This window comes from Halichoeres trimaculatus, unplaced genomic scaffold (assembly GCF_033239565.1).
Source record: "Halichoeres trimaculatus isolate MK-OKI-2021-1 unplaced genomic scaffold, fHalTri1.1 fHalTri1_scaffold_24, whole genome shotgun sequence".
NCBI classification, from domain to species: Eukaryota; Metazoa; Chordata; class Actinopteri; order Labriformes; family Labridae; genus Halichoeres; species Halichoeres trimaculatus.
Window position 1 is genome coordinate 4,327,184 of NW_027437202.1, and position 27,850 is coordinate 4,355,033.

The window sequence follows — 27,850 nt, forward strand, 5'->3', positions numbered from 1 at the left end:
TATATAAATTGTAAGTTTATAAATTATTCCGTTAATTAACCTTTTTACTGCACTGGTAAACGTTAAACCCACAGAGATATTAACACAACCACATTTAATTATTTTGCAATGCTCTAATTAAGCAATAAGATGACAAACCTTGTTATCAAGGATGAAACTTATATAGAGTGTAAACATATATGTAAATACATACATGTTGATATGACAGAGGTGTTGATATTTCTCTGTTGAGGCCTGGAAATTGGATTTATTGTAAATATGACAACATGAGGGGGTCTGTCTCCTGTGTAGCATGTTAAATATCGTTCAAATGGACTCCAGCTTCCCTGAACCCTCTCTGTTTGATCAGACAAACTGAAGCTTCAGAGGAGTTGTTGGTTTGCAGAAGATCGGCTCTTTGAGAAACTGGAATACACAGAGTTGTGTTATCATCAGGAGAGTGTTCAGAAGTTGACACAGCTTTGGTTAATAACTAGTTATATTTTTAAAGTCCTATTTTACAGTAAGTTGAGTACAAGATGTCAGACAGAAGCAACAGTGTGACAGACTGGCAGCACCAAGCAGCCTTCTTTTTGTTTTACTGAATAAATTAAAGCAAAAAGAAATTAAGGAAAATTTTAGGACATCTGAAAAGAAGGAGAGAGAAACACAAAAAGCAGTTTCACAAAATAAAGATAGATCAGCTTATGGAGGAAAGATTGCAGTATAGTTGTTGTCCACAGGAGGGCATAAATACTCACTATTTTCCAAATTCTAAAATGCAAAATTCACACTTTGACCACACGAGGGCGTAAATACTCAGCATTTTCATACTCTGACTGAGTAATACATGACGTCCTGAGCGTGTTGTCTCCTTTTGCTCCTCAGAGAAACCACACCAGCTGTCAGGAGAGAAGAAGGAGAGGGAGGACATCTGCAGACAAGAGGGAGACGCTGACATGAAGGTGAGGAGAGCTTGGAAAGAAAACACACAGCTGGAAAAACTGCTTCAAATCTCACCACCTGTTTGTGTTTCCACAAGAGTCTGGAGGAGCAGCTGGAGAACCACCACAAGGCTCACCACAAGCAGCTGAGCCGCCTCCGAGACCAGATCCTAGACAAGCAGAGGATGCTGGACCAGCTCACAGAGTAAGCAAACGTCAAACGTCACTGTCATAGAGAAAAAGAAAAAACCTCTGTCTCTGCATGAACCCGCTCTCCTCTCAGTCTGAACCAGGGCCTGCTGCTGGAGCAGGAGAGACTCATGTCAGACTACGACAAACTGAAGAGCGAGGAGCAGGAGAAAGATGCCAAACTGCAGAAACTCTTGTAGGTACCTGGAGACACCTCAGCGTGGCCTGTCTCTGACTCCTCTCCTCTCTGTGTGTTTGTTCAACGTTCTGCTTTGTGCACAGACTCCTGAACGAGCAGAGGGAGCAGGCCAGAGAGGAACAACAAACACTTACCATCTTTCTCTTCTTTTTGCAGATTTTATTCAAACTGGACAAAAAAAACCTTCATCACTTTTCTGTTGTGTGAAACATCATCTTATTAAACGTTGTGATTCTTGCTCCTTGTTTCACTGAGTCTCACACAGTCCTCACAGCTGGAGACCAGACTCCTCCACTTTCTCTGTGCTTACACTAATTGGAGAATTAATTAGTTAATTAGCACAGGCAATGAAAGAAACTGTTAAAGTATCAGATGCTTCACTAAACCCTTTCAGGAAATGACAATGTCCTTAAATCTGTAAACCTGTCTTCATTCACACATCCACGTTGTTTTTTAAAAAACCCTCCTCGTCAGCACAGAAGGACCACCTGAACCAAACAGCAACCTTGTATAACGACCATGTCTGTAAAGGTTCTGGAGGAGGAGACTGGAGATTTTTCAAGTCAGTGTCTGAGAGGAAGAGGATTAAAAGTTAAGAAAAACCTGCAACCCCAACATTTCCCAACTCAGCTACAATCAGGACAAGTCAGGATAGGGCCCTGGCGCTTTAAACATATTTTGGCTGCAAGACTTGAAAACTCAACCAAGGTCTGAGAAGGCTTTGAACTCACCACCTGCTGCCTCCTTAACCACTGGGCTACACAGACACACACCTGGCAGGTGCTCACCAACTTTTAGCTTCTTTTGGAGACGGTATGTGACAAGCAGTGAAAGGGTGCAAGATTTTAACCTGTGACTTCTTCATTCAGAGTCAGGGTCTTAAGCTCCGGAGCTTCAAAGACACAGAAAGCATCAAGTTTTTCTTACATTTGATGTTCTTCCTATATATATATATATATATATATATATATATATTATGCCTCTTTTCAACTCTTGGCATTTCTAAGCAGAGATATTAAGCACGAAACTTAAATTATCAGTAAGAGGTAAGTGCAGTTTAAGCGCCACAGGTAATAAGACCATGTTTTGTTTTTTTATATATTACTATTTATTTATTTTAATGCACAATCTGGTATATATAATGGTGATTAAAGGGTAGTATTAATTCTGTAGTTTTGTTTATTCATGTATCTGTCATAATTTTATGTTCATCTTTCCTGGTCTCTCGGCTTTTGATTGGCTGATTAATCCCTGAGGGGCGCTGCTGCCTCCTATGAGCGGAGGATGTTTTCGTGTATAATTAATTATATACACGCGTAGAAAGAGTGATTAAGTAAAATGAAATTGAGAGGAAATTATTAGTTGTTGTCAAAGACTGTATATATATATATATATATATATATATATATATATATATATATATATATATATATATATATATATATATATATATATATATATATTTTACAGTCTATGGTTTTTGTTCCCTGGCGGTGACGTCCTCGGCGGAAGTGACGTTCTCGACGGATGAGACGCTGGAACCGGAAGTTGCCAATCAAGGCATGGCGCGCGGGAAACAGGTAGGGTATAAAAAGGCGATTCAGTAGACACAACGGTTGATACACGAAGGGTGATGAGACTCGAGCTCGATGTCTAAGGTAAGTGGAGAAAACATTAATTCATGTGAACCTTTCTAGTTGAACTCAGGTGAATTGTATTGTGTGTTTCATGTCTACCAGAGGCCTCGGCAGAGCACCTGTTGGAAGAAGAGGAACGAACAAAGCGGCCATCTTTTCAGGTAAGGTTTCTCTCCTGTCGACTTTATTTTCGGTACATTATCCCGTTACATTATCCAGCCCACTAATTCCACTTTTTGTTGTTTTCGCAGGCTCTCGGCTGGCTACCAGAGGCCTCGGCAGAGCACCTGTTGGAAGAAGAGGAACGAACAAAGCGGCCATCTTTTCAGGTAAGGTTTCTCTCCACTCGACTTTATTTTCGGTACATTATCCCGGTTCATTATCCAGCCCACTAATTCCACTCTCTGCTCTTGTCGCATGCTCTCGGCTGGCTACCAGAGGCCTCAGCAGAGCACCTGTTGGCAGAAGAGGAACAAACACAGCTAGCATCTTTTCAGGTAAGGTTTCTCTCCACTCGACTTTATTTTCGGTACATTATCCCGGTTCATTATCCAGCCCACTAATTCCACTCTTTGCTCTTTCCGCAGGCTCTCGGCTGGCTAACGTGTGACCGGAGCCTCAGAGCAGTCTCTGTTTGTGATGTGTTAGCTCTACAGGCCGTGAGGAACCGAGCAGTGGAAGAGCCGGGGCTGTGTGGGAGAGTTTGGTGGAGCTGGGCTACTCTGTGGTTCCAGTCCACCTTACTCCTCTCCACACAGACCTGGTTTGACTCCTGCTCAGTGTTACTTCAACGGTCGGTAGAGTGAAGCGCAGCACAGACACGCTGCTCTGAGGGGAAAGTTGCTCTGTGGCTTTTGTCTCTTTGGTGGTCATTGGCAGGCCGGAACCGGCAGTCTCTGCCTGCGACGCGTTTGCTTGGCAAGTCGCTGAGTAACCGAGCAGTGGAAGAGCTGGGGCTGTGTGGGCAAAGTTTGGTGGAGCTGGGCTACTGTGGTGCATCAAATGCATTTCAGTAGTTACAGTCCACCTCGCTTCCGTCCACACAGACCTGGTTTGACTGCTGCTCAGTGTTACTCTAACGGCTTGTGGAGCGAAGTGTGGCGCAGGTATGCTGCTGTAAGTGCAAAGTTGGTCCGTGGCTGACTTTGCTCAGTCATTGTGCGTGTGGAACCTCAGAGCTCCGTTTGTGGTGTAGCTAGCGGTGTTTGGTGGAGCTGGGCTGCTCTGTGGCTCTGTCACTTTGCAGTTACAGTCCATCTTACTCCTCTGCTGCGCTGCTCTGAGGGAAAAGCTGCACAGTGGCTGGACCCTGTCTTTGACATGTTGGCTTAATGTTGCTTACAGTGGTCTTTTTCCTGTCTGGTAAACTTTGTTGAGAATAAAAAAAATTTGTGTGAAATACTTGTCTGTCATGATTTTGTACCTTAGTGAAATTCATGTGCAGGAACACTTAACACTTTACCTCAACTTTTCTTTAACTACTGTCATATTAAACTTAAATTATGCCTCAACTTTTTTCTAAGTAGTGTCATAATGCACTGAAATTAGTAAGGTTTAAGCCATCCCTTATTTTAGAGTAAATAATCAGCTCTTATTTTGTAAAATTGAGCTTTTATAAGATTTAGCCAATTTATAAGGCTTAATCTTTATAAATATATATGGATAAAGCAAATAAGTAAAAAAATGATCAAAAAGGGGTGTGGGACTTACCCATTTTCCCCAAAAAGCGCTGAGAGGGGTGTGGGACTTACCCATTTTCCCCAAAAAGCGCTGAGAGGGGTGTGGGACTTACCCAATTTTCCCAAAAATTTTCTAAGTCAAAAAAAATTTTTTTTTTGACTAAGTCCTGAAGTTTCAGGCTCATGATAATTTCATTGATAATGCTTCAACGTGACAAGGGGAAATAATCAGTCTTTATTTGATGAATGAAGATGATGAAGGGTAAAGTGCTTTGAACTGTTGGAGTGAAAGACTGACTTTAATTAAACTTATGTGAACTGAGTCCATGAAAATGTATGAAGTTAGTTGATGACAATTTCAAAGTTGACCTTTGAAACTGGCATCAACTAACTCCATACATTTGCATGGACTCAGTTCACATAAGTTCAATCAAAGTCAGTTTTCAGAGTGAAAAACCTGTTTCACCTCTTGGAGCTTCCTCGAAAAGCGGCCGGGAAAAAACCCGTCTTGCTGAAGTTCACCAAAAGGGGGGAAGGTGTTCCCCAGCAAGAGCGAGCCGGCCGAGGCTACTAGACAACAGTGGGCTTTAGTGACCACAGACCAAGTCACTGTGTTGCTTTCTGGTTCGGACAACGGAGACGACAGCAACACTTGCCCACACGATCAGATCCCGGAGCTTTTCGAAGAGCTAGCGGACAACCGGACCAACAGTGGGTTAACTCTCTGTGCTCATTGCGGGAGGGACAAAACCCGCATCAAGTGTTGTTTCGTGAGGAGTGGACAACCGAGACAACGACAACACTTTTCCCACTTTGCGGAGCGTCTTCGAAAAGCAACCGGAACCGGGGACAACAAACTCGAAAAGCACTGGGGCTACGAGGCAACAAGAGAAGACACCCACTTTTCTGTACAACGAGAGGAAACCTGCGAGCTGGAAAACGTCTTTACACAGCAAAATCAGGGTTTTTAATCCTCTCACAAACCGAGCCAACAGTGGGGTCTCTCTTCATTCAGGCCGCCCTAAATTCAAAGCCACCAGTGTTTTCTTTGAGGGAACCGAGCCAACAACGCCAGCAGCTCCTGAAACAGAGCGAGGGGTTACTGAAGGGTTCATACTGAATAAATGACAAAAGTGTGTGATAATAAAAGCTAAAATAAGTACTTAACTGGTGTCAGTCTTTTCCGGCTGAGCTGAGAACCTGAGGATACAAGAGAGAAATGACGTTGGGTTAGTGGGTTGCTACGTTTCAGTTTAATTTAACTACTACATATAACCAAAGCGGACAAACTTACCTCGGTTTGCTTTTGTCGTAGCTGGGCCCTACGACAATTCAAAGCCACCAGTGTTTTCTTTGAGGGAACGACATACCGAGCCAACAACACCAGAAGCTCCTGAAACAGAGCGAGGGGTTACTGAAGGGTTGATACCGAGTAAATGAGAAAGTGCGTGATTTCAAAAGCTAAAATAAGTACTTAACTGGTGTCAGTCTTTTCCGGATGAGCTGAAAACCTGAGGAGACCAGAGAAATGACGTTGGGTTAGTGGGTTGTAACGTTTCAGCTTGGTCAAACTGCTACAAATGCCAAAAGCGGACAAACTTACCTCGGTTTGTTTTTGTCGTAGCTTGGTTGAGAACCTGTGAACACAGTGAGGAGTTAGCGAGCTGACAGAGAACAAGCACATCATGAATTTAGCATTAATGCTAAAGTAACGCAAACTCACCTTTTCCTTTTGGATGCGCAGCTAAAGGGTTAGCTTAGCTTAGCACGGACAGAACCTGTAGAGAAAGAGAAGAGTTAGAGGGTTGATGGACAGCAAGTTGGTCAAAGTGCAAAGCAGACTCACCTTGTTTGTGTTGTGACAGCGTCAAACAGGAAACTGAAGTGCTCCCGTTAAGTGGCTCCAGCTACATCGCTCACACAACCGAATGACCAATCAACGACGCCCGTGGTGTACCACGTGACTGCTGCATATCAATCAACGACGTCACTGCACCGCGACGCCTCTGTTACACCACGTGACTGCTGCAAAAAGTCCATATTTAAAAAGCACTCCATAGTCTGTGTATGAAGTTAATTTGAATATTCTCTCAGCTTCCTTTCATACAATAAAGCTGCGTCTGATGATTATTTATTTAAAGCTCGTCTTCTTCATGTCATTTATTTCAAACAACAGCCTTTGGTCTACTACCTCTTTCATTATTTTTATTCATTGCACACAGAATTCAAAGTGAAATAAAAACACACCCACCTTAAAAAAAGGAAAAATACATTCAAGCTGCCACCGTGTTTTCATATGCAGGGTGAAACTATCAATATTAAACTGGACATAACACACATTCACTGAACAGTTGGACTACTGGATGAATGAACAACACTGACACTGTTTCAAAAACTGTTTACTAAAAGTAACAAAATATTTTCTGGACTACAGTTACATGCAGGGCTGGAAATCACATCGTCGTCAGCGCATCAAAGAGTAAAAACCAGCTGTGCGGGTTAGAAGGTGGAGGCGTGGGACACAAATTGGTTTGTATTAAAAAGACAGAAGTGTAGTTTTACATCATCAAATCACAGTTACTTTGGTGTGTTAGCAATCAATAAAAATATATTTCACTATGAGTCAGAATGACAGGGTGAGGTGGCATCAGAAAACATATAACTGTATGAAATTCAGTGTACAAAAAAACATGGCGACAGTTTTATTTCTGCACTACTTTAAGCAATACATTCAGAGTTAACAATTGGCACAAACTGGTGTAATGATCCATTATTTTCTGTGTTACCTGATTCCACACATCTAGCAAAGCATCCCTTCTTTAAGTCCCCTGTGTGTACTTTGATCCTTTCTCTAAATGGACTACTTTTTCTCCCTGACTCTCAGTTTGTGTGTATCATATGAGCATTTCATTTAGCATAACAAGCATAGGGTTCTTTCCTGCATCAGCTCAGTGCGACACACTGGCCTCCCTTTGTGTTCCTATGGAGCACTGGACCTCCTCTGATTGGGTCCTTCACGGTGCAGGAGAGGCAGCAGGTCTTCAGATGGACATAGTGCATGTGATGAACTGTGAACACAAAGGGAAAGTAAGCAAAAAGTGGCTTCAACAGGAGCTGGAGCTCAAATATCTCATGCTGCAAAGATGTGACAGTTCACTTACATCATCATACTGGAACATGACAGATCCCTGCTGCATGGTGTCTCTCCCCTTGAAGTTGTCTGTGTGTCAGAAACACATACGTTGGCAACAGGTGGATTATTTGTTTTTCATTTTTACATATGGAGGCCCGAAAGTGTGATCAAGGTATGCAACGTATTCTTCATAAAACCTATGGTTCTGGGAAAAAAAAAACAGAGTGACACCTCCACAGATCATAATCAAGATCACCTGGTTACTGTCTGAGTGCATGACTCTGCAAAAGCTCAAATAATGTAACTGGGATTTTGACAGTAGCCTACTTTAACACTCCTCACATAACCTGCATGTCATCAGCTCACCTGTACAGCAGTGACAACATGACGTGTTATCCATCAAGCTTTAGTTAGAAATAATTCACATTTTACAGACACACTCTAATATGTCAAAAAAATATCCACCAAACTGAAGGAAATATGATATAGAAAAAAAACACATACAGTGTGTGTAAAGATGTAAATATTTGTGAAGATTGAGGTGCTTTAATACATTTATTCCTTAAGAAAGGCAAAGTTATATTAACAACTCCAGACACACCAAGTACAACCTACTAACAAACATTCCCTGTTGGTGTCATTAATGTACCAAAGATATTTGCATCTAATCTTCACCTCAATTAAAAAACTATCACCACCAGCTCTTTCTGCAAAGAGATTTGTAGATTGCACAAATACAAAAGAACACAAGTAAAATTATTTTTCTAACAGCAGTTTTTTTGTAATGGAGAAAAAACAGCAGGTATTTGCACATTTGTGTTAGATGAGGCAGCAAATCGAGCTCTAAAGACACGAGGGAAAGTAAATTAATTATTTGTTGTCTTAAAGTAACTTATTTAATCTAGTTTATCACAAAAAGGTGATTTATAAAACAATGAATAAGAAAGGCAGCACTTAGGCGCCCTCGTGTGGGGCCATTAAGTATGTACAATATGCTGCCCCCCACACGCCCCCCCCAAACCCTGAGTTGAGCTGTTATTAGCTTAATTAGTATCACCTGGCAAGACACCAGCATGGCTTCAGCACCTATAGACGCCCTCGTGTGGAGCAATAAAGTAACGTGCTACCCCCGACGCCCCCCCTCCATAGCGAGTGCCTACCCCCGCCTCCCCCGCCCAACCCTGAGCAGGCTCCCACTGAACCCCACACCTGCAATTAAAATCACCTGGTGGCTTGAGCATGCCTTCAGCAACTGGACGCCCTCGTGTGGAACCATTGAGTAATGTGCTGCCCCCGACGCTCCCCAACTCCCCCCACCCCGCGAGCCCCCAGATTTATATTATCAATACCAGACACACCAAGTACAACCTACTAACACACACTCCCTGTTGACTTAATTTTAATTCTTATCTAATTTATCCCCAAAGGGCAATTCATAAGACAGAAAATAAAAATGACAGCATGTCATCAGCGCTTTAACGCCCTCCTGTGGAGCCGTTATGTACAATGCAGTGCAACGAAAAGTGACGCTGACTCACCGAAGGTCGAGAGCTGTAGAGGGCACTCCAGATCCACGGTCCACCTCCAAACAGACGCACGGACTGCAGACAGCAAAGTAAACACACTCAGCTGGAGTCCGTGGATACTCGTGATGCGTTCAGGTACACGTTAGCCTCTCTGCGTCTATCTCAGGGCGTCGATCAAAAGGAAGGAGTCCTCCGCTGGTTCGTAAACATCCCTGAAGTCTCCTCGTCCTTCGTGTCAATAAAAAGGTGCGAAGTTACCTGTAAACATGTTTAATGGACACGTGCGCCCTTGTTGTGTTACAACTTCCGTGTTTACACCCTACGTCACTGTGACGTGTAATACCATATTCAGCTGCTAAATGTAAAAATTGTTCATTTAATTTGCATCTTTGATTAAGATATAACTTGAAAAAATGGTTTTCAGCTAAAAAGGAAAATGGAGTCAAAAATAATTGATGTTTCTGTTAATGTTAATTTTATAGTGTATTATATTATCCCATTCTATTTTTTCCCTATTTTGATTTTATACTGCTGTACTGTGTGATGAGCAACTGACTGAAGAGGGAGGAGGAACGGGGGAGGGAACTCTGTGGGGCTGCCAATCAAACGCAAAATGCGTGGTACACCCAGCAGACTGTGTAAATGTTTAACTTACTCATCAATGGCTCTAACACTGATCACTCTCATGAATCTCATTAAACTATATACTGTGCAGATGAATGCGTCTCATTACCCAGATGTAATCCCCCTGGAGTAAAAAGAGTGAGGGGGCAACTATTTACACTGTTTCATGTCATAACATCATGCTACAATTAAGCTTAGAGTTGCATATGTATGAACAGCTCCAATGTTTGGCAGAGTTAAATGCGGGGTGAGGGAGCAGAACCAAATCAGGAAGCAGTGACAAGCTGCTAAAGAGGACCAAAGTGGGAGGCCCTATCTCCTGCACAGGTGAGTCTCTGATAAGCAAACAAGATTTAGTGAAGGACACACACCTGACTTCCTGTCCACACTCCTAGGGACCACTCTGCAGGCGCTGATCGAGCAGGCCAAGCGTCCGTCCTCAGCAGAGATGGTGGTGGTGACGTTTGTTTGTTTGGGCTTTTTAACAGAAGGTGAAACACTGAAGTCTCAGGTTTTGTTGGGACATATAAAGCATAACCACTACCCTTCATGAGCCTGTTCTCTCTTTCAGAACATAATGAATAAAATGCTTCAAAACAATCATTTTACATGCTTCGAATTATTAAATAGATATTCATAACTTTCATTTCTTGTGTCAAGAAATTACAATTACACAAGCAGCCCTATCTCATAGGAATCGACACATATATTAGATATGTCGACCAAGGTGTGGGAGAAAAATTAAAGGTGCAGTAACAGTTCAACTGTAGCAGTACCTGATAGTTATTGAACTTTTGTCAGTGTTTGACTGAAGCTGCCATCAGCTCTGCACCGAATCAAGCTCTAAAAAATATGAGGAAATGTAAATGAAACTCAATGACAGATATTTTTATTTGTTGTCTCAAAGTAATTTAATTTCATCTAATTTATTCCAAAAGGCAATTTATAAGACAATAATACAATAAAAAAGGCAGCATGACCTCCGCACTTTGGCGCCCTCGTGTGGAGACATTAAGTCCTTACATTTACAAAAACCTGGCAAAGATGATTCCTTCAGTCTTTGGAAATCAATCACATCCAGTTGTCTCTCCTCATTCTGAAATAAGGTCCTGTCATAGTTTCACATTTTTCTGATGAAAGCGCAGCACAGACAGCCTCTCGTTCCCAGCTCTCGTTGACAAAAAGGACTCTCCCTTCAAACCACATTTGTCCAGTGAGCAGATGATCTCCTCTGGTGATAAAGATAAACTTGTTATGAAATGTTGACCACATCAAAATAATTATAAATACATGTTTAAACTCACCTGGGTTGTTCTCAGCTATAGTGATGAGGTAAAACACTCCTTTACTGGAGAGCAGCTGAGCGACCACAGGTAGGAGTCTGTCTGTAACCTCTCGTCCTCGCTTTCCACCAGCCCAAGCAGCTTCTATACCTCTGCTGCCAACCTGCAACAACAGCACAGTAGAGCTAAATCCTCCTTAGTACACTTCAAATAAGAAACTGCAGTGAGCTGACCCACCTCCTCTGAAGGGGTGACCACATACGGAGGGTTGAAGAGCAGGACATCCACTTTCCCAGACAGGCGTGGCAGAAGAGAGTCCACCTACAGGAGAAAGAAAGAGAAGGAATGAAAGGTGGTGCTTGTGCAAAACATGTTAACACCTGTGGTTTGGTAAAAGCCTCACCAGGGATGTGATGACAGGCTGCAGGGGCACACTGTTGCGAGAGGCTGTCATGGCTGTGCACTCTGCTGCTGCAGGATTCACATCTGTGCAGCTGAACGACACAGAAACACATCAAGTCTCCTTTTTCTGTAACATGCTGCAACAAAAAGATGATGCTGACTCACAGGTAGAGAGCTGCAGGTCCAATGAGTGAGGCCAGAGCTGCTGAGAGCACTCCAGATCCACTGCCCACCTCCAAACACACACACGGGCTGCAGACAGGAAAGTAAACACACTCAGATAGATTCAACGGACACTTGTGACGCAATCAGGTGTTGTTCTGTCAAACCTCATCAGTTTCAGCCTCTCTGCGTCTTTCTCCAGAGCGTCGATCATAAGGAAGGAGTCCTCTGCAGGTTCATACACATCCCTGAAGTCTCCGCGTCCCGCGTGTGAATACAAAGGTGTAGAGATACCTGTAGACATGTTTGATGGGCACGTGCGCATTGATTTAACCGCATTTGTTGGGTCGGAGTTACAGCTTCCGTGTTTACAACTTGCGTCACCGTGACGTATCATACTCTACGAGGCGTTCTTCTGCCCTCTTGTGGTCAAAGTGGGTATCTTGCGTTTTAGGATTTGGAAAATGGGGGGCTTCTCTGCCCTCCTGTGGACAAAAACTATACTGCACAAGATTTTAACCCACAAGAGACACTTCATATTTTAACATGACATCATAGACTGAATGGTTGACACAAATATTTTTTATTGTTGAAATTTTAGTATACACATTACATGAATTGGATCCCAGTTTCCAGAGTTACAGTTAGCATATTGACAGACATGTTTTCTTTAATATTTTCATGTGAAAAGTTACTTTAATTTTTATCTTATCTGCAAACTTTTTAGGTAAAATCAACTCAAACTATTTAAAAAACAACAACAACATAAATTCAATAAAAATCACATAAAATGATTTTAAAAAAAATCTTTTTTTTTTTATTTTTTTTATTTTTTTTTTATTTTTTTACATTATTTCATGCTGAAAACAATAATTAAAAAGAGACAAAACTAACAAAAGAAATATCTGACATTTTCTGAGGCATTACTTTGTAATGAACACTGGACATGTTTCATTGAAACAACCAACATCTGCCTTGTTCAGGCAAATATTCTTATGAAAGACTGGACTGTCTGACTGACAGTGTTTCTGAGCTTTACTTAAGCATGACAATATTTCCCTTTCAGGATTTTCCGCACCTGGAAAAAAAAACAATAAAAACAGATTATTTCAGTGCACATATGATTGAGTTTCAGCACAAATTCTCACTCCTTCTCATACCTTTTCACCTACAGCTCCTTCAGGCGCCAGCTGAGACGGCAGATCATTCTCAAAGTTCCTGATCCCGGGGTCGGCTCCTTTTCTCATCAGGAGCTTCGCAGCTTCCACTTGAGTGTTGCGGTTTCGCAAAGAGCTGACAACATGCAGGGCTGTGTTTCCACTGAAAGTCTAAAAACACACAGAATCACATGTTAAGTGCATGCACTTTGCATTATATTGATATTAATCTGTTTTTTCTTGTTTGAATCATCAAAATAAGTCACCTTAATGTTGATGATTGACAATGAAGATGGATCATTGAGGAAAATGTGAAGCAGCTCCACATTTGCCTCCTCGGCTGCCATGTGGAGACATGTGCGTCCACTTTTTAGATCCTGTGGGAATAAAAAACAAACATATTACACTCAGATCGTATCATAATGGAAGTGACTCTGGTTTTTCACAGCTCTTTGCTCTCACCTTCGCCCCACATGAGGCACCCATGAGCAGCAGTGTCTTCACACACTCCACGTACATCTGCCTCCTCTGCAGCTGCTCCATTGCTCTGTGTGAGCAGGAGTTTCCTTCACTCCTGTGCTCTCTGACGACAGTGTTGTGAGACAAAACCGCAGCATGGAGAGGAGTCAAACCTGTAGAGAGAAAACACAGAGAGGTGTTTCACTGAAGCATCAGAAACTGTCGTTTTTAACCACACTAAGTGTGCTCACCGTCATAGTTGTGCAAGTCAACATCAATTGGTTTGCCACTCCCCGTTAAAGTCCTCCAGATGCTCTGTCCAAAAGCAGATACAGAAAGTGATATTCAAAACAGTAACAGCAGCATTAAACCGTTATAAATTAACCCGTCTGATAAGCTGCACATCCTTGAAGTGACTCATTGACAGAGTTTATGGGTTTATGTCAAATATTTAACCAATACTTCAGCTTTCACACCTGGAGACTGAGAAAGTGTCCCTTTTCTGCGCACACATGCAAAGGAGAGCGGCCCCAAAGGTCCCTGGTGTTGACCTGTGCTCCGTGTCCCAGCAGGTCCTGCACAATCAGGGGCTGGTTGATGGCAGCAGCTATCTGAAGGGCAGTCTGTTCAGAGAGTACAGGTTTACACCTTAAAGCAACTCAGATGTAGTAAAGAGACAACACATGCATCATTGTGAGGTGTTTGTACCTGTCCGTTGTGTTCTTTCATATCCAGGGAGCCACAGTTTGCCATTTTTGCAGCAAGCACGAAGGTAAGAGCACGTTTACCCTGTGCTACAGCGATATGAAGAAATCTAAAGAGGAAATAGACAAGTTATATTTCATTGTTTTGACTTTTTCTTCATTATTTTCTAACAGTCCCATCTTTCTGTTTTGATCTGTGCTATGTAGACCAAACTGGGCCCCCTGCTAAAAGCTATAAATGGCTTCTTTGGGGTCACCCTTTCACACATACAGTTCTTGAAAATATGAATTGAACATATCAATATGTATATATGTACAGGTATATCTGTAATACACTTGTATTTATGGTAATATGTGAGCATAAACTAAACGAAACCAGATTTGAAATGGGACGTAGCCACCGTGACATCACTCGTGTGTTTCTCAAACAAGATACCGTAGAGGAAAGGGGGCGGGCTTTAAGCCTTATCTCAAACAGCCATAGGACACCCATCTCTGATTGGGCAAATTTATGTTTTTAATATCTACAAGATTTGGGATTTTTTTTCCCAATTTTTCCAAATTTATAAAAAAACAAAAATAAATAAATGAATAAACAAAAAGATAAATGAAATAAATAAAAGTTTAACAAAACAAAATTAAAAAAATAAAAAATAAAATAAAATAAAATAAAATAAAATAAAATTAAATTAAATTAAATTAAATTAAATTAAATTAAATTAAATTAAATTAAATTAAATTAAATTAAATTATTAAATGAGTTTTCTGATTGCGTACGTGTCACCATCTGAATCCTGCATGTTCAGCAGCTCAGGACTCAGTCCTCCGACCCTCTGAGCCTCTTGTTGGATTTGCCACTGAAACAAAGACATCCTGACCTCAGCCCCTGCTCCCTGCACAGGCGGATGCTGAACTTGATGCAGAACTGGACCACTTTCTGGAGCAGCTGATGCGTAATCACTCATAACTGAGGTGTTGAGAGGATGATGATTGCTGTCATTTCCAAAAGCTGCATACTTTGCAATCTTCACTTTGTGCTCTGTGTTGTCCTGGGAGCAGTGCCATCTCTAGAAGAGAGTGAAGCGATAAACCTGATAATGTTTCTGGGAAATTTCCACCTCAGATTAAATAATCCTTCACTTGTCCTGTCATGATTTTGAGCTTGTTTCCCCTCCATGACTCACCTGACGTTTCATCATAAGCAGCTCTTTGACTGTGTTCTTCTTGTGTAAGCTCTGCATGTATTCAGGTGGCCTGTGATCAGTGTGAAGACTCTCTAAGGAGAAAAAACACACACTTTTAGAGAGATCTGATCCAGAGGAAAATGATTCATTCTTTCAGATTTAACCACTTAACCCTTTCAAACAGAGAGTGTGTCATCATGTTTTTGCTTATCCACATGCCTGAATGCTTCCACTATCACTGAGGTTGTCTAAAGTCAACAATCCTTTTTCAAACTGGGACTTCCTCATTCTCTCTTTAAGAGATTTTATTCCTCTATCACTCACCTCTGTCATCCTGGATGAAGTCGGACCCCGCTGACAGGACCTGTCCCCCTCTGGTTTCATTCCCTCTCTGATCCAACATGTTCAAGGCCTCATTGGATACGTTCCTCTTCACGCCTGGGAGGTAAACGCTGTCAACTACAGCGCAGCAAAGTGTCCGTGACCTGCTTCACAGGTCTGCTTTGTTGTACTTTGTAACCACAAATGAGGAACAAGCTGGTGAAGAGCGGGTACCACACCTGGCTGCACTTCCTGGTTGACTGTTAATCAAAGTGCAGAGGAGGAGGAGGAGGAGGATAATGTTTCTGTGGCTGAAAAGAAAAGTACAAAACATGTTTCACTTCAGAAATTAGTACACCTCAGATCTTGATTGTGGATGTTTTTCCCGCATTTGGCTCAGAGAGGAGGAATATCTGGAAGTTATCTCAACAGAAAAACATGTTTTCCTTCTTAAAAGTTGAATTTAAGTGTTTTTTTGTAGATCTTTTGGTCTTTTTGTGAGATAGATCCACAAAAATCATCAGTTGAAATGTAAATAAGATCAACCTCCTGGACACATGATGCTTAGGGAGCTTTAAGGATGACAATTCAACATTAAAAACTTGTTTTAAAAAATAAATAAAAGCTGTTTACTTAGACTTCCAGCTTGATTACACACAGATGACCGATCCACCAACACTCAGTGAAAGTGAAGGTGCAGGACAACGACTCCCTCAGTGACTGATGTGTCAGGAGGTGTGTGACAAACAGGAAGAAATGTGTTTGAAAAAGTTACCTAAGAGAGGGAGTGTCAGATTTAAAAGAATCTAGAGATCGTATCAGATTCCTCCTTTGTTTAAAAACAGCCACGGTGCCACACAAAACACAAACACAAGGAGTAATGTCAAACATTTTATTGACTATTCATGAGAAACATGGAACAAATAAAACACGTAAATTGAGCAGGATTCGCTTTGACTCTCAAACTTCCTCAAACGGGAATTGTTGCGTGGATTCGTCTCATTTTCCAGGAGAAATAAATAGTTTAAATAAGAAACAAACATTTAGCCAGTGCAAAACAACTTTTTGCATAATTTAACACAACCAACCCTTCATTCCTAACACCCGCTTTAATTTGCTTTGTGTTTGCATTTTGATTGACGTATGGAAAGGTAAGTGCTTCTTTATTCCTATGTCTCTGTAAACTCTGTGTAGACCAAAGATTTCCAATTCAACATCCTTAACTTTACAAACAGTCTGTACAAGAGTGTCGCCATCAATCCAAACTTTCAGTGTCTTAGAAAAAAATACATCAGATTCTGCTCGTACATAACTCCCACAAAACAAAACAAGAATATAAAGTGCGCTAAAAGTTTCATTGTAGCTGAAAGCAGAGGGTCCAGGGTACAAGGTGAACAGTGAAGGAGATACATAAATAACCTCAAAAGATCAACATCGTGACAAAAAGGAAAAAAAAATACTGCATGCTTGTCGCTGCTAAAATGTACCTTTGTGTTTTTCTCCCTGCAGAAAAAAATGAAAGAAAGGATCAAAGAAGTACAGGAAATGTCCCGTTGTTGGGCTGGAAGATTCAGCAGGAGCATTTTGTCCTCCTGGAATGCCACTTCTTCTTTTTTTTTTTTTTTAAGGGAAGAGTGCAACCGAGATGAGTGGTGGTCCAATCCGTTTTTTTCAACTTCTCTTTTCGCTTTAATGCCGTGAGGAGTCAGGGTCTAGTCGAGGCCTGAAAAAGGAAGAAGAGAAAGAGATTAAGTCTTCATTTTTTTTTACAGAAGTAGGATGAAACCAAATTACTTCGTCACTCACCTGCAAGATATTTGGCACCGACTAACATCAACATGCTGCCAAAGATGTAGAAGCCGAGTGGCGCGCTGCTGAAGATGCTAGGTTCACCTTTCAAATGTGAATCAAAAGGAGACAAATGGTTAGACTTTAAGCTTCTGATTCAGAAAATGAGGAGGTAATCATGCAAAAACTGCATCTAGAACCTACCGTTCCCATTCCCAGCAGGCTCAGTCGTCTCCCAGTTCATGGATTTCTGCACGGCCTTCTTCCATCGAGCGTATCGGAACTCACTCTCTGCAAAGCACAGAAAACTCTGTCAGTGTAAGCGCCTGATACCTTTCACAAACATGGCTCTAACAGACAGACACAGTACCTTCAGGGTTAATCTGAGGCTCAAACTTCTCCGAGGTGACCTCGCTCAGGTCCTCTGGGCTCAGGCTCCACACGCTCACCCCCTCTGCGGCTCCGGCTGCCATGGCTGCGCCCAGAGCGGTGGTCTCAGGCATGGACGGCTTCACTGGAAGAAACACAGAACGGAAGACTCATTTTCTGTTTGTTCCAAAAGCTGCCAGCAGAGGGCAGCAACCCTCAAAAACAACTGATTCAGATTACATGAGTTGTTTACAAGAAAACAGCGAGGAGAAAAGTTGTCGTAGATCAAAGGAAGTCTCACCGACGGGGATGCAGAGGATGTCGGCCTGCAGCTGCATCAGCAACCTGTTGGACGTCATTCCTCCGTCCACCTGCAGCTGAGTGAGCGGGATGCCGCTGTCCTGATTCATAGCGTCCAGAATCTGCATCCAAACAGAAAACATCATAATCACCTTAACATCAGGTTAGGATGAAATAAATGTGAGTGGGAGGTTGAGATTACCTCTCGTGTTTGGAAGCAGACGGCTTCCAGCGCAGCGAAGGCGAGGTGACTCTTGTTGGTAAACTGAGTTAACCCACAAATAATCCTGTGACGGAGAACGACGGACTGTTACAGGATGTTTGATTTGTTTGAAGTGTATTCTTTAAGCTATAGAGGTTCACAGTCTCACCCTCTTGCACTGGGCTCCCAGTACGGTGCATAAAGACCCGAAAATGCAGGAACGAAATAACAACCGTAGGATGTACCGACTGATGCAGCCAGCTTCTCTGTGAATATCAAACACAGGAAATCAGATTCAAGACTTTAAATTGAGTTTAAAATATGTTACCACCAGCGTGAGAGCTTACCAAGCTCTTCAGAAGATCCAATGATCCCTAAATTGTCCTGCAGCCAGCGCACCACAGCTCCAGCGATGGCTACAGAGCCCTGAAGGACACAAGAGCCAAATAATCCATATGTTGGGTTTGAAAGAGGAGATAATAGCAGAAAAAAGCTGATGCTGTACCTCTAGTGCGTAACAAGCAGGTTTGTCCCGACCGAGTTTGTACCCCACGGTGGTCAGGAGGCCGTGATCTGACATTACAGGCTTTGGTCCTGTGTTTCGCAGGAGAAAACAGCCAGTTCCATACCTGAAACACATCGTGGATCAATTTAAAGATGACTTTAATCCACAGGTGTTTGAGGAAAATCAAACAAAAACACTCACGTGTTTTTCGCTTGCCCGTCTTGGAAACACATCTGTCCAACAAGCGCTGCAGACTGATCCCCGAGACACTGTTTTTAAAGACAACACTCATAAGAAACTGTCCAGAATGTGCAACATGGGTGTGTCATAAAACAGAAACAAACATACCCCTGAGATCGGGATGCCTGACAGAGCTCCAGATTTCTGTAAAAAGAAGAGAGCAGCTGTAACTGATGAGGTCAAAGTCAAATTAAAGCTCCTGTATTTAAAGTGACTAAAAGGGTAGGTGTCTGTCCTCACAGGAGCTTTAATGAACATCTTATGCATCTTAACCCTGGACACACAAGCAATATTTTGATATAAAAAGCAGCTGATATGTTAGTGGCTAGTGGAAATTAAAAGTAAGAAAAACACCACTTTACACCTCTTCCCTGATACAACACTGAAATAAAAAACAGGATTTTCCCATTATTTGACGACACAAAGCCAAATAACTCCAACACTTGCTTTAACTCTACCACGTTCTCACAAGAAGCGTACGTCAACAGTGCGGGGGAGGCAAAGGGGCAAGTGTGAACCCGTTTTAACCGAAATGTCTTCACTCCTACGCCAGACTGTGGTTTGGGTTAGTCGGTTAAAACGAACACTGCGAAGAGTGAAGAGATTTATGAGACATTTCAGGGGCTCTGTGGAGGAGGAGGATGGTCTGTGGGCGTTAATGACAACCAGTTTAGTAGCATGCCACCACAGAAAGCACCAGGAACCATCCAGTACATTTCCAATAAAGAGTACTTCCTGTGGACATGTGTGTTTACGTTCTTGCATCATTCAAACATGTGAAGACGTGATGTTTGTATAATCTAAACTGAAGAGGGGACATTGAGTTGGAGCGCCCTCTGCCGGAAAAAAATGGTTTGACATCTCCTTTACCAAAATACTTTGAGTGAATGGACATTAAAGTTAGCTGTCATTATGTTTTTTTGGAAATGCACTGCTTGATGGCATGGATTCACTCCAGCCACAGAGAAGCAGGATGGGTTACTGCATGATGAGGAGAACAAAAACAGCGCTTGATGAGGAGGTATCACTTACCAGACTAGAACTTATTTTCTATCAGTGAGAGAAGAGAAGACAATGGCACACAAAAAAAGCCCAAAAGAGTTTCTCAGACAATCTTCATGCAGACTAACAAACCTCTATGAACACATTAGTGACCATTCTCACAGTTGAAATCATTGGGATCAGTTATTTTAACAATCTTTAGATTTGGATTGTAAGTAGACTTTACATGAGAGTGATGATTTATGGATCTTACCATGAGGCCGTAGATTTCAGAAGAACTCCTCACTCTGGGTAAGATCTCCATGGGGATCCCAAAATATCTGACAGGACATGAAGCAAAGAGAAACAGTGTATGAATAACTGATGTCATTTACTTTCAATGATTTACAAACAGCTGCCGTACTTGCACAGCTCAGGGTCCCAGTCCAAAGTGTGAATGTTAAACAGCATCGTTCTGCTGGCGTTGGTCACATCTGTGCAGTGGACTCCGCCTGACTTCCCTCCAGTCAAACACTACAGGAACAAATCCGACAACACATCTTTAAGTTTTTATCTTTGTGATAGTTTAGAGAGGTTACAGAGTCATCACTCACCCATATGAGCCAGGAGTCTACGGTGCCAAACATGGCACGGTGAGATACAACAGCTTCCCGCACCTCGTCCACGTTGTCCATCAGCCAGCGAAGCTTCACTGCGCTGAAGTACGTGCTGATGGGGAGGCCTGTTTTATGCTACAAACAGAAGAAACTGTTCTTAACCTGCTGCTTGCAAATGCAACAAAAACACAGGTGTAACAGTGTACCTCACCTTCAAGTGGTTCTTATTCCTTCCTGGAGTTTTATTAATGAGGCGCTCCACTGTAGATTGAGTCCTCAGGTCCAGCCAAACTACACATGAGAAATACAAATACTGACTTGAGCATAAGCCATTCAAACATAAATAAACCATAAAAGAATCATGTAGTTTTACCGATTGCATTATAAAGAGGCTCCCCAGTCTCTTTGTCCCAAACAAGCGTGGTCTCTCTTTGGTTGGTCACTCCAATAGCTAAAATTAAAGGACAATTTCCACTTTTTATATCTTATATCACATCTGTAGATTGAATTTAATGAGAGTATTTGGTGGAAGAAGAAATGGGTGTTAGTACCTTTAATGTTTGATATGTCAATGTTGAGCTGTGTAAGCTTTTCACATGTCCGCTCCATGCACTCGTACACTGACTGCAGGATCTCTTTGGGGTCCTCCTCCACCCATCTGAAAATAAAGATAAATAATAACAATTTATTACATCTGCATTGTGCATCTGCATTGTTTTGCATCTCTTGGGTTTATGTCTTACCCTTCTTTGGGGAAGCTCTGTTTAATCTCCACCTGGTGATGGCTGAGGAGCTCTGCTGTTTTTGAGTTAAACACCTTATAAGAAGGAGAAAATGGAATATATTTTTTGTTTAACACAGATTATCTACTGAAAGGATATAAACTGTTTAACTTTAAAAGAAGAAGCTGTAATCTTCTTCTGGGTGTCATATAAAGGCACTTGAAGGCAGCACTGAAGTCACAAACCGCTTCATTATTATTACCAAAGGCTAGGACTGAAGCCAAGGACACAGTCCGATATAAAACGTTTATGAGCCGCACATGAACACAAATATCACAGCTAGCTAACACTCAAAGATTCAAACACACTTCTTACCAGAAACCGTGTGGAGCTCGTTCCCTGGTCGATGGCAGCAACCAGCGGGCCCAACATGATCCGGTGTGAGGACGCAGCCATGGTGCCTTGCATGGGCAGCCCTGAAGCTTTGGCACCAAACTGGATATCAAACCGATTAGTCCGCTCGGTTTACCGACTCACCGGCTCAGGATCGACCGAAGAGGGGCAGTGGGTCAGTCGCACAATGAGGGCGCAGCGTTCGTATTGGCGCTCAGTGATGACGCACACAGTCGTGCCTACAAGGACATACAACGTGCACTATGTTTTGACATATCACGGTTATTTAGCCTTTTTAATAAAAAAAAAAATATATATATATAAGAGACAAACTCTTAAAATAGTTGTTTGTATTTTGCCTTTAATGTTACCTCAACCATGCAACCGTTTAGTTTTGTATCATTTAATTTTCAAATAATGTTAATACGTGCTTCTTATGACCTTATTTCTGCGCTATGATTCTGCTATTAGCTGGATTTATCTCTGTGTAATACTAGGCTTATGAGTAAAAAAAAAAAAAAATGGGAAGACGAAAATGTAACGTTCCCATACCGGGAGTCGAACCCGGGCCGCCTGGGTGAAAACCAGGAATCCTAACCGCTAGACCATATGGGAAGAAGACGCTTTTCGTAGCTCTCAAGTCATATATATATTTTAACAAATATGTGGAGGCTGTGATTACCATTTGACATTAATTAGCATATAGAAACCATATAGTCTGCAGCTGTAACCAGTTAACAACCTGAAACCCACGACCCTCAGATAGCCTTAAGCAATGACATTTAAAACCAGTATTAACTTAATATTGTCTCTATTTAAAGGGTGATATGAGAATAAAGCCAACATGATATATATTCGTGGACTGAAATAGTACTTTAAACACATTTATCGTATAAGCTGAGATATAAGATAACACGTTATAACTTAATTATATCAAAATACCTATTTCTGAAGTGTTTGAGCTTGCTTCTGTCAAAGAACTACATCCTCCATCGGCGCAAACACTCCCTTTTACGTCATCACACGCGGACATTGTTGTCAGTGTTGAAATGTGCAAAGCGGTTCTCCCTTATCTTGGTTTATTTTGAATAATCACCCTTTGTTTTACCACCAAAACTAAGACATGTAAGTATTTGAATATACTCAGACTACTTTTGTGTACGTTAAGATGTACAGCAAGTAGAAACAAGGAGGAGATACTGGGATTTATACTGGCTAACTGTGTTAGCTGCGCAGGCTAATCGTGAGCTTAAATGATGTTTGGATATCTAATGTTAGTTTTGTGTATGTGTTCTTCAGGGCTGACTATTGGAAGTCACAACCAAGGAAATTCTGTCAATACTGCAAGTGCTGGATTGCAGACAACAAGCCTGTGAGTAGGGCATGAGATACAGATGATAAAACTGAAGGTAGTTGTTAATTTATGCTTGTGTATCCTCACTTTTGTTTTGCTTTGTAGAGCATTGAATTCCATGAAAGAGGAAAGAATCATAAAGAAAATGTGGCTGCAAAAATCTCTGAGGTAATCCTTTTTTAATATATGTGTTCTTCTTCAGTGTGCTTGTTGATCCCTGATCACACTGATGCTACAAAACACATCATACATTACTGGTGAAGCCTGTCAGAACCATAAAAACTCAATAAGAAAAACCATGCCACTTTTGGCACTGCACACAGGACTGGCAGAGGAGATAAGGTCCCAGACTTAATCATCACTCACTAACGCTGTCTTCCTATTGGCTGCTTTATGCTGCCACTTATCTTTCTTTCTGCAGATTAAAAAGAAGAGCATCGACAAGGCCAAGCAGGAGGCAAAAATGTCAAAAGACTTTGCAGCAATGGAGGAAGCTGCGTTGAAGGCGTACCAGGAAGATCTGAAGAGGATGGAAAGAGAAGCAGCAGGTATTTTTGACATTTTTTAGTACGTTTCAGCCAGCTTGTGCTTTCACCTAATTTTAAAAGTATGTGTTTTCCTGTAGGATTAAGTTCCCCGGCTCCAGCAGCAGCAGTAGCAACGACACAACCCTCACCGCAAGCAAAACCTCAGCCTAAAAAACAGCACAAGAAAGAGAAAAAGAGCCAGATGTCGACCAAACAAAAAGAAGTACAAGTGTGGGTTGAAGGACAGTCAGATGATGGAAACATCTACTACTACAACACAGTAACTGGAGGTGGGAAACATCAAGATATTCCCCTTTTGAAGAAATTTGTCAGATTGTGACTTTTTAATGGAGAATTTTCTATTTTTTTTATTCAAATGACAGAATCTCAATGGGAAAAACCAGAAGGTTTCCAGGAACAAAGTTCATCCTTTGCTCAGCCTGCACAAACAGCGGTGAGAAAATGTTTCTTTCTTTTTACAAAACTAGTCTGATTGTTGACAATATGCCATTAAACAATGTTTCCTCTTAAGAGCTTTTCAGGTTGTGCTTGGATGGAAGCCCTCAGTCCTGATGGTTTTACTTATTACTACAACACAGAGACCGGAGGTGAAATACTTCTTCTGTATTTGTTGGAATAGACGCTTTATTCATTATTATTTTTCTTATTAAATATATATTTTTCTTCAACACAAAGAGTCCAGCTGGGAAAAGCCAGCAGACTTTGATTCCAGTAGAGAGGGACAGAGTCAAGAGGAGCCTTTACCCCCTGGAGCAGAAGAGGTGAAGGAGGAGGAGGCCCCAGCATCACAGGAGGCCCCTGAAGAAGCACCAGAACAGACAAGCCAGCAGCCAAATATTCCAAAGATCAGCTTCAGGGTAAGAGGAGAAATTGGAGGTGGGAAAATAAGAAATGATGCTTTGGAAATTGTCGTTGAACTTTCTTTTTTTTTTTTTTCCAGAAAAGAAAAGTAGAAGCTGAGCCTTCAGAAAAAGAGGAAGAAGAAGCTAAAGTAAGCGATGAAGCTCCTAAAACTGAGGCTGAGGAGAAGCCAGCAGAGGAAGAAGAAGTCTCGACTACAACTGCTGAACCTGAGGAGAAGAAAGAAGAAGCTGTACAAGAGGTGAAACCAGCCAAAAGGCCAAAAGCTGCTGCTCCATATGGAGTCTGGGAACAGATCCGGGAAGAGAAAGATCCATAGTGAGTCCTGTTTGAGTGTCAAGTTTAGATTAAACACATGAATTATAGGCTCTAACTTTTACCTTTATATTCATAGTGCTGATGTGGACCTTCAGCTACCACAAGTGGAGGGAAGCAGCACAGCCAGTGCTCCAGCTGAGCTGCCACCGGAGCCAAAACCCAAATTCAAGGAGCGCATCATCACATCCCTTGGGGAGGAAGGTGGACCAGCTTCATTCAGGAAAAACAAGACTCAGAACGGCAAATCTAGGAGCCTCAGACAGAGGGACAACGACGATTGACCCAGAACACATGAAAACTTCAAGCAGGATGCAGCTTTTCCCAGGAACTCTTTGGACATTTAAATACACCATGTGTTTCAAAAGAGGCACAAACTCCATATTTCCATCACTTATCTGCCTGTAGTCGAAAAGATGCAGGATCACTTAGATTAGAGCATTGCTGATACATTTTTGTATTTTTCATAGATATATTTTTCTGAATTGTGAGTCATGGTAAGTCGGTCTTTGTAGACTCATGGCTGCCATATTTATTTGTCAAGATGTTGTAATTCCATGAAGCAGTTTGAAGACAGGTGAATAAAGACTGGAGACGCTCATTTTTAACCACAACCACCAGTGTTTACAGATTAATTTAACAACTGGTCATTTGGCACACACATGCAGGGTGTGACGTGTTTTTTTCTGGAGTGTGTGTATAAAGCTGATAGGTAGGTCCACACCCTAATTGGCAAAGAACCATGCTGAAGCTCTGATATGCACATTTCGATAATTCACCTCAAAAAGTACATAAAACAAAATGCACTATAATGATATTTTATTAAAAAATAAACATTAAAAATTAAATAAGCTGCAGTTGCTTTTACATAGCTTTAAGTGCTTTGTGGAAAGTGTTCCAGCATGACTGAAGATTTACCCATCCCTGGTGATTTCAGCTGCTGCTGCTGTTCTCCACAACCTCCATTAGTGCCTCCTTCTCTGCATGTTGAAGGACACTAGAGATCAGATCATCAAGAGCCTCGCCTCCTTTCATGAACTCCTACACAAGGAATCAAAACATTTGTGACATCAGTTTTATTGGAAAAGAGAGCAGGTGTTGATAAAATAGATTAGAATAATACTTTTAACACATTTCACCTTGATGTCTCTGGTGGTGTATCCACTCCTGTGGTCTGTAACCCGGTCCTGGCTGAAGTTGTAAGTTCGGATCCTCTCTGATTGAGATCGAGTGCCCACCTGGAGTGAGAAAAAAAAGAGTAAACTTAAAGTTTAGAAAAAGATCACATCTTCTTGCGTTAGGAGTTCACTCACTTGCTGCTTCCGTGCTGTATGCCTCTGCTCAGTCTCCTTTCCCATCATGCTTTGGTAGAGCCTTGCCTTTAACATATGCATGGCGGTGTCTCTGTTTTTCAGCTGAGAGCGAGTCTGCTGACACTCTGCTGTCATACCTGATGGAGGAAAGAAGCGTCACCTGATGTTTGTATGAACGTGAGCTGTTTGGAGCTGTTCTGGAAAGTTTTATTAAATTTACCAGTAGGAAGATGAACAATGCGCACTGCACTGTCTGTCGTGTTCACACTTTGACCACCAGCACCTCGAGATCTGAATGTGTCGATGCGGAGATCCTTTGGATCAATGCTGATGTCAAACTGTAAACCAAAGCATCCAGAAACATTTTAAACATGTTTACAACACACTGACTAACAAAAGGTTGCTTATTATACCTCTACTGGTTGAGGCAGGATTATGACAGTCATAGTCCCTGTGTGGATACGCTGCATCCTGGAGGAGAGGCCCACCTCAGGGATCCTCTGCACCCGGTGTGTTCCTCCTTCATGCTTCAGGTGTCTGTATACATTCTCTCCAGCTATTCTCACTGCTGCATGGTGCAAACCCCCTGAGATGGAGACAACACAGTATGTTGGTGCTATCTTTACCGGAAAATATAAACAACACAGAAATACAGACAGAATAAGTACTCACCATAATCAGAAGATGTGTAATTCAAAACCTCAAAGTCCCAGTTCTTGTAGGAGGCGAAACCCTTGTACATGTCAAACATTTCACTGGTGAACTGCTGACAGATGTCACCTGAATCCACACAAGAGTTGGTTTAATGTGAAGACTGGGGTGAAACTAGCTAGCAAATGAATCACAGTTTGGAAAAAATCTCTTCAGTAATCTTACCTCCTGTTGTCCGTCCTGATACGACTTCCAGAATCACATCAGTGAGGTCCAGTGGGTCAGCTGGTACAAGTGTTTTAATCAACTGGACAGAGAAAAGACATGTTACATACTGTAAAACACTCACATACATATTTAATAGCAAATTTAGGCTCTTACATCTGTCCTTAGGGCCAAAATTTTGCGTGAAAATTGTGCTTCCTCCTCTTTCAGCAGCTGAGTCAGTTGTTTGTCTTCATCTTTGGCACCAGCTGAACCTAGAATAAGGAGTCGAGCAGTACATTAATTCTGAGAGCTGAATAGCAAAGCTCCCTCCATTGTAACTGACATGTACAGTACATTAAATACTCACTGTGCAGGAGCGAAAGGACTTCCTCCAGGTCTTTTATGGCGTTTTCCACATTCTCAAACACCCTTGCCACAGGCTGCAGCTCAGTGTGTCTCTTCACAAGCACTTTCCTGTCAGATTCACTGAGGTGTGTATGCTGCAGTTTCTTACTGATGTCTCTGAACTCCTCCATAAGCTTCTGTAAATACCGCTGAACAGGCTCAGCTTTGTACAAGTCCCCGAAATCACTGTGACAAAAGCGTTTTGGTGTCCTTGTAACCCAGTGTTGCATCTCTGCCAGGTTGACATAGTTCAAACTGTAAAGTCCTGCATTTGTCCTCCATTCATTTCTCCTCCTTTTCCCTCCTATTCTGCGGTAAAACACGCGGCTGCGTGAGAAGCAAAGCCGGGAACAGCGGTTCAAAAGCATTTAAACGCATTTATATAGAAAAGTCTTCAGGTAAATAATATTCACGTGTTATCTTCAAGTGTTTACAACCACTCTGCCCTTGCTAGCTCGCAACCGGAAGCAGTTGGGAGACGAGTTCGAGGAGGTTCG

The 27,850-nt window shown here is 41.9% G+C and overlaps 6 protein-coding genes, 3 long non-coding RNA genes and 1 other non-coding gene across 13 annotated transcripts in view; 3 read left to right on the forward strand and 7 right to left on the reverse strand.

The window, feature by feature from the left end:
- Positions 1 to 4,338, forward strand: part of LOC141785752 (kinesin heavy chain-like) — a 5,635-nt gene extending 1,297 nt beyond the window's left edge. The window contains exons 3-10 of one of the 2 annotated variants that reach the window (XM_074664225.1): positions 868 to 944; positions 1,022 to 1,128; positions 1,207 to 1,308; positions 2,782 to 2,969; positions 3,051 to 3,109; positions 3,200 to 3,277; positions 3,387 to 3,445; positions 3,536 to 4,338. In XM_074664225.1, coding sequence (XP_074520326.1) covers positions 2,961 to 2,969; positions 3,051 to 3,109; positions 3,200 to 3,277; positions 3,387 to 3,445; positions 3,536 to 3,558 — 228 coding nt within the window. In that variant the 5' untranslated portion in view covers positions 868 to 944; positions 1,022 to 1,128; positions 1,207 to 1,308; positions 2,782 to 2,960 and the 3' untranslated portion in view covers positions 3,559 to 4,338. Of the gene's footprint in view, positions 1 to 867; positions 945 to 1,021; positions 1,129 to 1,206; positions 1,309 to 1,467; positions 2,219 to 2,781; positions 2,970 to 3,050; positions 3,110 to 3,199; positions 3,278 to 3,386; positions 3,446 to 3,535 lie in introns of those variants that run through there. The other variant, XM_074664224.1, reaches the window with a different exon arrangement.
- Positions 4,339 to 5,111: 773 nt separating this feature from the next.
- LOC141786097 (uncharacterized) lies at positions 5,112 to 6,552 on the reverse strand. 2 transcript variants are annotated; one of them, XR_012597625.1, is made up of 7 exons: positions 6,474 to 6,552; positions 6,351 to 6,405; positions 6,231 to 6,264; positions 6,107 to 6,138; positions 5,922 to 6,020; positions 5,796 to 5,827; positions 5,112 to 5,708 (listed from the first exon to the last, which is right to left on the reverse strand). It is a non-coding gene; the product is annotated as an uncharacterized LOC141786097 (long non-coding RNA). The 2 variants fall into 2 exon arrangements; XR_012597624.1 differs by lacking the exon at positions 5,112 to 5,708 and having other exon boundaries at positions 5,720 to 5,827.
- A 274-nt stretch (positions 6,553 to 6,826) lies between these two features.
- Positions 6,827 to 10,154, reverse strand: LOC141786049 (uncharacterized). The gene is made up of 3 exons (XR_012597609.1): positions 9,299 to 10,154; positions 7,789 to 7,847; positions 6,827 to 7,695 (listed from the first exon to the last, which is right to left on the reverse strand). It is a non-coding gene; the product is annotated as an uncharacterized LOC141786049 (long non-coding RNA).
- Positions 9,429 to 10,445, forward strand: LOC141786051 (uncharacterized). Its single transcript, XR_012597610.1, has 3 exons — positions 9,429 to 9,532; positions 10,145 to 10,237; positions 10,306 to 10,445. It is a non-coding gene; the product is annotated as an uncharacterized LOC141786051 (long non-coding RNA).
- Positions 10,446 to 10,811: 366 nt separating this feature from the next.
- Positions 10,812 to 12,155, reverse strand: LOC141786035 (methyltransferase HEMK2-like). The gene is made up of 6 exons (XM_074664733.1): positions 11,925 to 12,155; positions 11,761 to 11,847; positions 11,597 to 11,687; positions 11,431 to 11,514; positions 11,215 to 11,356; positions 10,812 to 11,141 (listed from the first exon to the last, which is right to left on the reverse strand). Exons 1-6 carry the CDS (start codon positions 12,152 to 12,154, stop codon positions 11,023 to 11,025), a joined length of 753 nt encoding a protein of 250 aa, XP_074520834.1. The 5' UTR covers position 12,155; the 3' UTR covers positions 10,812 to 11,022.
- Positions 12,156 to 12,796: 641 nt separating this feature from the next.
- On the reverse strand, positions 12,797 to 15,751 carry nfkbiz (nuclear factor of kappa light polypeptide gene enhancer in B-cells inhibitor, zeta). Its single transcript, XM_074664987.1, has 10 exons — positions 15,586 to 15,751; positions 15,262 to 15,353; positions 14,855 to 15,144; positions 14,082 to 14,187; positions 13,850 to 13,996; positions 13,625 to 13,688; positions 13,377 to 13,546; positions 13,181 to 13,291; positions 12,918 to 13,085; positions 12,797 to 12,835 (listed from the first exon to the last, which is right to left on the reverse strand). The coding sequence occupies exons 1-10, from the start codon at positions 15,662 to 15,664 to the stop codon at positions 12,797 to 12,799; spliced, it is 1,266 nt and encodes a 421-aa protein (XP_074521088.1). The 5' UTR covers positions 15,665 to 15,751.
- Positions 15,752 to 16,460: 709 nt separating this feature from the next.
- Positions 16,461 to 21,911, reverse strand: LOC141786116 (glycerol kinase). Of its 2 annotated transcripts, XM_074664842.1 has the most exons (20): positions 21,682 to 21,911; positions 21,328 to 21,401; positions 21,136 to 21,242; positions 20,958 to 21,035; positions 20,796 to 20,875; positions 20,582 to 20,719; positions 20,392 to 20,501; positions 20,242 to 20,308; positions 20,019 to 20,036; positions 19,095 to 19,130; positions 18,948 to 19,015; positions 18,747 to 18,870; positions 18,589 to 18,667; positions 18,411 to 18,507; positions 18,242 to 18,326; positions 18,041 to 18,161; positions 17,741 to 17,884; positions 17,575 to 17,661; positions 17,389 to 17,475; positions 16,461 to 17,305 (listed from the first exon to the last, which is right to left on the reverse strand). In XM_074664842.1, exons 1-20 carry the CDS (start codon positions 21,772 to 21,774, stop codon positions 17,295 to 17,297), a joined length of 1,704 nt encoding a protein of 567 aa, XP_074520943.1. In that variant the 5' UTR covers positions 21,775 to 21,911; the 3' UTR covers positions 16,461 to 17,294. The 2 variants fall into 2 exon arrangements, with proteins under 2 accessions (XP_074520943.1, XP_074520944.1); XM_074664843.1 differs by lacking the exon at positions 20,019 to 20,036.
- A 331-nt stretch (positions 21,912 to 22,242) lies between these two features.
- trnae-uuc (transfer RNA glutamic acid (anticodon UUC)) lies at positions 22,243 to 22,314 on the reverse strand. The gene has a single exon. It is a non-coding gene; the product is annotated as a tRNA-Glu (tRNA).
- A 377-nt stretch (positions 22,315 to 22,691) lies between these two features.
- On the forward strand, positions 22,692 to 25,385 carry wbp4 (WW domain binding protein 4). The gene is made up of 10 exons (XM_074664904.1): positions 22,692 to 22,824; positions 22,999 to 23,071; positions 23,159 to 23,221; positions 23,475 to 23,601; positions 23,679 to 23,870; positions 23,964 to 24,034; positions 24,113 to 24,188; positions 24,277 to 24,458; positions 24,542 to 24,780; positions 24,857 to 25,385. Coding segments are annotated over exons 1-10 (1,230 nt in total). The 5' UTR covers positions 22,692 to 22,822; the 3' UTR covers positions 25,062 to 25,385.
- A 191-nt stretch (positions 25,386 to 25,576) lies between these two features.
- Positions 25,577 to 27,841, reverse strand: mtrf1 (mitochondrial translational release factor 1). The gene is made up of 9 exons (XM_074664903.1): positions 27,316 to 27,841; positions 27,123 to 27,220; positions 26,967 to 27,048; positions 26,763 to 26,870; positions 26,504 to 26,676; positions 26,311 to 26,428; positions 26,091 to 26,227; positions 25,917 to 26,015; positions 25,577 to 25,818 (listed from the first exon to the last, which is right to left on the reverse strand). Exons 1-9 carry the CDS (start codon positions 27,719 to 27,721, stop codon positions 25,711 to 25,713), a joined length of 1,329 nt encoding a protein of 442 aa, XP_074521004.1. The 5' UTR covers positions 27,722 to 27,841; the 3' UTR covers positions 25,577 to 25,710.
- Between the last annotated feature and the right edge of the window lie 9 nt (positions 27,842 to 27,850).